Source organism: Frankliniella occidentalis, unplaced genomic scaffold (genome assembly GCF_000697945.3).
Source record: "Frankliniella occidentalis isolate FOCC.00 unplaced genomic scaffold, Focc_3.1 Scaffold8, whole genome shotgun sequence".
Taxonomy (NCBI): domain Eukaryota; kingdom Metazoa; phylum Arthropoda; class Insecta; order Thysanoptera; family Thripidae; genus Frankliniella; species Frankliniella occidentalis.
Genome location: NW_026267138.1, coordinates 2868749 through 2877661, shown reverse-complemented (window position 1 = coordinate 2877661; position 8913 = coordinate 2868749). Strand labels below are relative to the sequence as shown.

At 59.0% G+C, this 8913-nt stretch overlaps 1 protein-coding gene across 4 annotated transcripts in view; it reads left to right on the top strand.

Moving 5' to 3' along the window:
• The window catches only part of LOC113208479 (uncharacterized), a 113288-nt gene extending 105195 nt beyond the window's left edge, over window positions 1-8093 (top strand). For all 4 annotated transcript variants that reach the window (XM_052274410.1, XM_052274396.1, XM_052274405.1 and 1 more), the window contains 5 exons: window positions 3496-3737; window positions 4058-4139; window positions 4403-5299; window positions 5386-5443; window positions 5530-8093. In XM_052274410.1, coding sequence (XP_052130370.1) covers window positions 3496-3737; window positions 4058-4139; window positions 4403-5299; window positions 5386-5443; window positions 5530-6577 — 2327 coding nt within the window. In that variant the 3' untranslated portion in view covers window positions 6578-8093. The remainder of the gene's footprint in view (window positions 1-3495; window positions 3738-4057; window positions 4140-4402; window positions 5300-5385; window positions 5444-5529) is intronic.
• Window positions 8094-8913: the final 820 nt, after the last annotated feature.

Here is an 8913-nt window from a genome sequence, read left to right as displayed (position 1 = left end):
CAGCAACAGCGCAGCAGCCCGTATCCCTGTGCTGCGCTCTACTGTACCGCGCGGTGCCTTTCACGAGTGATGCTGATGCTTTTTTCTTTTTCCTCTCTTCTCTCTCTCTCTCCTTGCTACGCCACGCCGCGGCACGCCTTGCGCTGTCGGTCAGTCAGTCCGGGCGTAACAATCCGGGCCTGACGATGAGGCGCTGCTCACCGCCTGCTGGATCCATTCAGTGTACGGCGCGCAATTACCGACATCTGTGGTGGGCTAAAGGGGGTTGGGGGAGGGGACTCAGTCGTCTTATTGGTTATCAGCCCCAGCAGCGTCGAACATAGCGAGGGGGGGGGGAGACTTAGCGGGAGGATAAAAAGGAATTCCTAGAACGTCTTTGCGAGTGGGCCGTGCCGTGTGTGCCTGCTGCCCTTATGAATATCCAATTATGGGAGGAGGGAGGCTGCGCGCGCCCATTGGCCTGTGTGTGTGTGTGTGTGTGTGTGTGTGTGTGTGTGTGTGTGTGTGTGTGTGTGTGTGTGTGAGTGCGGCTAATGCTGTCTCAGATCAGAGCCGCGCTGTTGTTCACTGTCGCCCGCCCTTACATTATTCACGTGGCTATTTTCCATTACCCCCCTTCTCCGCCCGCACGCCCGCCCACGCCCTGCTGCTGGTGCCGCTGATGCCCGCGGGGCGGTTTGCCAGCAGCTACCCTGCCTGCCCCGCTGGCTGTGGTTGCTGCGCCGTGGCAGCGGGCGCGCAGTGCGTCCCCGTCGTCGGCGTGGTGCTGCTGACCGGCGGCGTCGTGAAGCCCATGAGCCTCGGGTGCCTGGTGCCGCGGCCGCCGCGGACCTCCTCGTGTGAGTGTGCCCGCCCCGCCCGTCCCCGCCGTGCTGCTCGCGTTTAGCTCGGCCTCGCAAGGTGAACTCCTCGCTCTCCGCCTCGCCTTCTCTGCCTGCCGCTCGCTTCCAGCTAATCGCTGCTGCGGGGCGCGGAAGCGCGGCCGCGAAAGTGATGGTCTCGACGTTGTTGCGTTGGCGCGCGTGCCGCGGTCCGGCTGGTCCGGCCGGCCGGCCGGCCACGGGCGGCTCTTTCCACGAAAACGGCGCGCCGCGCGCATTCACTCGGCGAGCGTGATATAAGGGGCATATCGTGCGGCCGATTTTCATCTTCCCGCGGCTTTTATAAGAATAATAACATTACCTCAACGCCGGCGGCACGGCTGGGCGGGGCGGGGCGCGCTCGGGCGGGGCGACGGCACCGGCGCGGCGGCGGCGTCCCGGCGTCTGTTTGCGGTGGAGCAGCGAGCACATCGTGCCGGCTCGCGGCGGGGCGGGGCGGGGCGCGGCGGGGCGTGGAGGTTATTTCCCGCGCGCGCGCGCTTGTCTGTCACTGCCTTCTCTAACAACGGATGTCGTCTCCGTACATGGCGGCCCCCTCTTCCATGTTGGTTCGCCTCGCTCGCCTAGCCTCCCCGTCGTCGTGGTCGTCCTGATGTTGGCCGCCTGCTCGCGCCGTGCGATCATGCTAGCGCCATGCGGAGGTGGTGTTGTTGTCTCCGCCCGCTAATGCTCACACCCGCGTGTCATAAGCCAAGGTCTTCCACCGACCCAAAATAAACAGGCGCCGCGTGCTGGGGCGGGGCGGGGCGAGGCGGGCGAGGCGGGGCGAGGCGGGGCGAGGAGGGGCGAGGTTGGCAACACTTGTGCCGTATGGACGATCTACGAGAGGCGCCCAGTTTGTCGTACACCCACCGCCCCTGCTCCGCCCCTTCCCCCTCTCTGTCTCTTTTTGCGTTGATAATAATGCGCTTCCTCATAATGTAGCTGAGAGAGAGAGGATTGAGGCTGGGCGCCCTCCCTCTCTCTCGGCCGTCTCGCTCGCTCACGCGTGCGTCTGCGGCCGGCGCACCCACACTCGCCCACGCCCAACGCGCACGTGAACACGCATGACGGAGAAAGCAGAGCTGTAACAATAATTATATTTGCTCCGCCTCCACCGCAGTGTATGTTCGTTTGTTCGTTCGCCTTTTTCTTATTCTACCTTTCGCGCGAAAGTTTAAAACGACAAGCAAATGCGGCGGTGGCGCGTGGTTCCGAAGCCGCTGTAGCTCGCCGGCCGGTCGGCTGCGCTTGTGCTGTGTGCCGCGGTGCGGTGTGTTGGTTCTCTTTGGGCCGCTGTGTGGTGCACTCCACGTGAGATTCGCATCGGCGGCTGGATCGCGTTACCGCCGCCAGAGGCCGCCAGGGGGACGCGGCAAGGTCTCTGTCTCCCTCCAGCTAAAGGCTGCGTGATCCCCGCATTTTAAAAGTAAACGGCTACACCGGGAAGGAAATAGTGCACTCTGCAATTCGTTCTATATTTTTGTTGTTTCCACCACGATAGCTTGCTTTGCTCGGCAAAACATGAGAGCGGATGTAAGGGCGGACCCTTTTTGCAGGCCGTTAGTTGAACTTTCCCTGCGAGCGAGTGAGTGAGTGCAATTCGAAGCCCCGCGCGTTTGTACATTACCCGTTGGGCGAACGCCATTGTCTCTCAAAGCGACTTCTTGTTTCCCTCTCTTGCGGCTCGCGCGCCCCACCCCACCCCGCCGGCAAGCTCGGCTTGTAATTCCACCCCGAAGCGGTTTCACCGCGGCGCTGTGCTGAGGGACGGGCGCTGTCATGTCGCGGGTCCTGCAAGTGCGTAACAGCGCCGTTGTTGCACACCTGCACCATGCTGCTCTGCTGCCCGGCAGGCCGCCGCCACACAAGTGCAGCTAAATTACTCCGAGCACCCCGTTGTCGTCGACGTCCTGGCCCCCGCCGCTGTCGTGTCGCGTCGTGATTTAGGCAACCGAGGCGGACGCCGACGACGACAACGACGCCGGCGGCGAGCTCGTAGCGAAGCTTGGCAACGCTTGCGGAGCTCGTCGTAACGAATGGCGCTTCTGATAGCCGATGGTCTCGTGTAAATAGAGCGCCCGCTTCGCCCGCCTGCTTCTCCTCTCTGTACGGTGCAGCGGCTGCCGAGGGGTCCTTCACTTTAAAAAAATCACTGTACACCCTTAGAAAAATCACGAAAAATCATAAATCAACGAAGTCAGAAAAAAGTCACGAAAAATCACAAAAAATCAAGAGAAAATCGCAAAAAAAATCAAGAAAAACAGGAAAATCGGTGTACGCTTCAATTTATAGTGAAGGAACCCCTCGGCGGCTGCTCGTCCCCAAAGCTAAAGCTCCCCGGGCGGGCGGTGCGGTCAGATCGTGTTCACCCGTAACAGTTGGCAGCCCTCGCTCGACCCCCGGTCGGTCGGCCCGTGTCGCTTTCTCCCCCCCCCCTTCCCCCCAGCGCTGCCAATTAGCGCCTAGACGATCATCGTTATCGCCCAAATTAAAGTGTTGATGGGCCCCGTGGTGGTGGAAATGAGAAAGGCAACAAGCCGCGTCCAATTACCTGTCGTAGTGCAACAGTCACACGTAAATGTGAAAGTGAATGTGTTTCTAATTTTGTTATTTTCTTGTTTCGTGTCCGCAGATCACAATGGCAGACTGGAGCCTGTGGCGAAGCAGACGCAGCAGAACGGGGTGTCCGCGGCGCCGCTGCCCGCCCGCCGCAACCTGACGGGCAGCCTGCGGCCCAGCCCCGCGGCCGCCCCGCAGGGACCCTCGCCGCAGGAGGTGGCCGCCGAGCTGCGGAAGAGGCTGCTGCCCGACCTGCGGCACAACGCGGCCGCCTTCGAGGCCATGGCCGTCCTCCTCGACTACACCACCACGAAGGTGAGCTAGCTCGCCGAGATGTGACTCGGGCCGTTCGTACCGGGTGACTCGGAGAAGTCGCAGGTGCGGGCGGGTTTGCATACCTATGGCGCCCCTTGCGTGCAGAGAGGGTAGGCAAACCTGCCCGCACCTCTGCGTCTTCTCTGAATCATTCGGTACGCGTGATGCGCGACGCGTCGGCTGCTCGGATTGAATTTGAGATGGGATTGGATGCTGTATGCGTGCGCACGCCCTACCCGGCCCGGCACGCCCGTGGACCGCATGTCCCACCGGGAACACGACGCCTGACTCTGGCTGACTCTCTCTGTGTATGGTTGCAGCTCGGAGCGTTCGCCGTGCCCGCGCTCCGCCGAGATCTGGAGAAGACCAAGACGAACATGGCCAGCACGGTCGCCCAGCTGGGTAAGTAGTTCGGGGGGGTCGAACGGAACGGACCGTCCAGGCCGGCGATACTCTGGCGGTGGCGGTACCCCACGCGCCGCGCCACCCGGAGAGGGGAGTATATCCTCGAAGTGCGGTTGGCTGACCTGAGGACTTCTCTAGCCTTCTAGCCTAGAGCTGTTCATAAGCGGCGGCCTGGACTCCCGCGCAGTAGATTCTCTAGGGGTTCTCATACCTGTCCCAAGCCTTGCTGTTCCTAACCATGCTCTTCTTGTCACGTGCAGAGGAGGTCCGCGAGCAGCGCCGCATCTTGGAGCGGGAGCGTGACGAGGAGCGCGAGGCCCGCGCCGAGCAGGAGGAGCGCGCCCGCGCCCTGGAGGCGGCCGCCCGCGAGCGCGAGGAGGAGCTGCAGCGGCGGCTGGCCGGCCACAGCGACGAGCTGGACACCCTGCGGACGGCGCACGCCGGCGAGGTGGCGACGCTGCGCGGCCAGATGGACGCCCGCGCCCTGGAGGCGGCGGACGCGGTGGCCGCGGCGACGCGCGGCCTCCGGGAGGAGTACGAGCTGGAGCTGGACCGGGTGACGCGGCGCCACGAGGAGACGCTCCGCGCCGCGCTCGGGGCGACCCGCGCCGAGGCGGAGCGCGAGGCGGCGCAGCTGGGCCAGGAGGCGATGCGGCGCGAGGCCGAGCTGGCCGCGCAGCTGGCGGCGACGGGCGCGGCGCACGAGGCGCTGCGGGAGCAGTCGCGCCGCGTCATGGACTCCATGAAGAGCGACAAGGACGCGCGCACGCAGGCGCTGGCGGCGCGCTGCCGGGAGCTGCAGGACGAGGTGGACTCGCTGCGCTCCGTGCTCGAGCTGCGCTGCGACGAGCTGCAGAAGTCGAGGCGCGAGAACGACGCGCTGCGGATAGCGGCCGACCAGCTGCCGGGCGCCGAGCAGCGCATCAGCACGCTCACCGCGCGCCTCGAGGACCTGCAGGTGCAGCTGGACCGCAAGGGCGAGCTGGAGGGCCGCCTGGTGCAGGAGAACAGCGAGCTGCACCAGTCGTTCAGCAAGGAGATCAAGGAGAAGCAGATGCTGTCGCTGCAGAACGAGCAGCTCCAGTTCAAGCTCAAGCAGAACACCGAGGTGGTGAACGCCCTGGCCGCCAACATGAGTGACTTCCACGACGTGTCGGGTGAGTTTGATTGTCCGTGATTTGACTCTTCTTTGATTCATAAGAAGGAACCACCAAAACTAAGATTGTGTCTCCTTGTCTTCCAGCTATCCTGAACGCTTCAATGAACGGCGTGAGTCTCCCAGGATCCGACAGGAGCCGAAGGTATGTTTCTGCCCTATGGAAAAAGTTGCATCGTTCTCCGCTTCATCTCGGTTTGTAACCATTCTTCCCGTTCCCTCTGTCTGCAGGTCCACCACCAAGTCGAACAACAACAACAACCGGGGCGTGGCGTCGCCGCCCGAGTCGCCGCGCGTCAAGGGTGTGGTGGAGAAGAGCGAGTCGGTGTCGTACATGCTGGAGATGGAGGCGGACTCGACGGACGACGTCGTGGCGCGCATCTACCGGCGCATGGCGAGCACCCCGATGGCGTCCCCCGCCCACGCCCCGCACGCGCCGCAGTCGCCGCACCCGCGCAGCGCGCCGCCCTCGTCTCGGCGCTCCAACCCGCTGGCGGCCCTGCAGGCCTCGCAGCAGCAGATGTGCCCCCTGGCGCAGTCCGCGTCGGCGACCACCATCTCGTCGCCGTCCCGGCCCACGCCCAAGCAGCGGACCATGTCGGCGACGCTGCGCGTCCGCTCGCGGTCCATCTCCTCCGACTCTGGCGAGTGCCTGTCCTCGGGCAACTGGAGTCCCCCGGCGTCGCTGCCGCCCTCTCAGCAGCAACAGCAGAGGCTGCAGAGGCGCTCCCCGGACGTGGTCGACGAGGGCTTGCTCGCGCCGAGCTCGGGGATAGGCTACGACTGCAGCGACATCGAGGACTTCTCGTCGTCCAAGTCGTCGTCCATGAGCTGCAGCTCGGAGAGCTCGGAGCTGGGTGGCGCCAAGGAGCACGACCAGCACGTGGGTGAAGAGGAAGAGGACGACGATGACGCCGAGCAGCCCATGTTCCAGCACCAGCAGGACCTCATGACGGCGTCGTGCGGCAGTGTGACGCTCCCCAAGGACGCCGGCGGCGAGGCCATGATCTGCTCCGAGGAGATGAACGAGGACGAGGTGTCCACCAACGGGCTGCACTCGTCCTGCGAGGAGGACGCGAGCTGCTCGGAGGACGACGACAGTCGCGGTGCTGGTGTTGGTGGTGCGGGCAGGGCCCGGGCGGGCCTCGCGGGGCTGCCCAGGCTGTCGCTGCCCATGACGCCCACGGCGGGCTGCGGGCAGTCCGCCATCAACACGCCCATGGACTCGAGCTGGTCCGAGGACATGGAGCTGCCCGTGTCGCTGTCCGAGACCACCTGAGCGGGAGGAGTCAGGCCGCGGGGTGGGGGAAGTGAAGGGGGAGGGGAGTCTGAGACTCAGTGACTGAACAAGAGGAAGACGGAGGAAGGACGGGTAAAACTGTTAGCGCCGAGCGCCTGCCATGGAAACGTATCTGACTGTTTTGTGCTGTCGCCAAAGTCGAGCGTATCAATTTTTTGCGCTGTTTTGCCATCTTCCCCCTCTGCAATGCTTTGATTACCTGAACTGACTATTTTATTGCGAGTGAAATGTGTTGTCTCGCGTATATTGTAGGCGCCGCATCTTTTTGCAGTTGTTGGCCGCAGTATAAGTGAAGGCTTGATTCTAGTCGAAAAATCCAAAGGGAGTCCAGTACAACTTTTTATAGCGGAAGGGATTACCTCTCCGTTGCCATGTAAAGCGCGAGTGGAGGTCCAGTTGGCGCTCGTTTTTGCGCTTCATGTCGTCATTACATTGGGTGCCAGATGGATCGCTACCACAGACTGGACTGTTTAAAGCGCTATGTCATAACATATGGTGAATGGTACTGAGGCTGTTATTTGTAAATAGGCATTGTCATGGTGGGTTCCTCAGTATTAATGTCCCTTTTATATTAATCTATCTGTTATTACCATATTTGTCTCAAAGATGAATATTATCCCTTTTGTATTTTACTTTTGATTTTAGTACTGAAAGTAATTTTACATGCTATGTTGTGTATTGAAAATTGTAAGTTTTAGAAACATGTTTTGTTTTTAAATGAAAATATTGTTTCAAAATCCAAGTCACCAAATAAAACGTTTCATTGAGCTTTCATTGGTTTTAATTGTTGACTTGGACTCTGTTCTGAATTTTTTGAATGTTATTTGTCATTTGCGGTTGAATCTTATGTACATTTGTATTTGTATGTAGAAAGGTTGCTGTAAATTTGAAGTGAATTGATAATGGCTGTGGAATTGTTTCTGCATGCAGATGTGTAAGGAATTTTATTAGATGCTAACTTTTTAGATTGTATATATAGATGTGAATGTAGGTCTGGAGTTGTTGGCTTTCACAGGACAACTGCTGCTGTTAAATCTTTACTATTTCTTTGCATTATGCATTTAATGTCTTACTGCTACTCTTAAAACATTGCGTTACTGAATTGTTTGAGTTCATTTACTGATACTTGTTCTCACATCATATGAAGTGTAAGGTTTTTATTTACCTAATTTCAACCTTAAATATTTTAAAATGATCTTTATGATTTTCTTAGATCCATCGGCTTGCATAGCTAATCCAGTTGCCTTTATTAAAAGTTTTTCAAGTTTACTGCCTGCACAAGTGGATCTCCATTTTTGAATTATCTGAAAAGGTGGTGTAGTAAAAATGCTCTAGATTTCTCATTCTTTACCGTAGTAATGTGTAGAATAGCGTTGCAGAAGCGCTTCTCATCCGACATGTGAAATTTGTTTGCAATTGCCATATTTATTCTGTTAATGTAAATACTTGTGTCCTCTTCCATTATGTTGATCCTATTAAAAGAATTTATCATCAATCTGTGCTTTCCACTCTCGAACTCCCTTTTCCCTCCACTTCTAGCGGCACAGATCGTGTTGAGTTGAGTTTTGGAAGCGCAGTCCCGATACGTTGTTGTCGGCGGACACTTCGGTCACCCCGTCCCCTTCACCCTCCCCTCTCTCGGTCGTAAAGCCCGTTTATCGCCTACCGCTGCGCACCGCCGCGCCGCTGGCGGCGGAACTCTCCTCGTGCCCCGGATGCCTGCCTGTCCGGCTGTCGAATACAAGTTTGGCGCAAAATCGTTCTTCAGAAGTTGATTTTTTCCCTCCTCTGTCCGCGCGCCTTGGTGCGCGCCGCCGCGCCGGGCCGGAGCGGGCGCGATGCTCCCCTCTCCCCCGCCAGTGATAACAAAGGCGGTGTAACAGCCAGGCGCGCCCGCTTTAAAATTTATCCTATCAATGTTTCATTGAAACCCCAACTGCCGCTGTGGCGAGCGATAAAGTACAAACCGTATGTCGCGCGATTGTCGCCTTCGCAGCAGATTTTTGTTTTAAACCACCCGCTCTGCTGTGCGCTCCCCGTTTTGTTCGGGGCGGTCATGCCTTGCGCGCGCATACACACGCGCACACACACACATGCACAGCCATGCACACACATACGCACACACACAGCCTTACACGCACTCACTCACAGCCACACACACAGATCACATAAAAACCCTACACAGTCCGATGGGCTACGGCGGCAATGCAAACAAATAAAGAGTAAAAAAGTGTGTAATTGAATATGGCATGTTTCTCTGTGGCGCTTCCATCATTGGATGTGACAGCTCAATCGGGGTGCCAGCGCCACGCCCG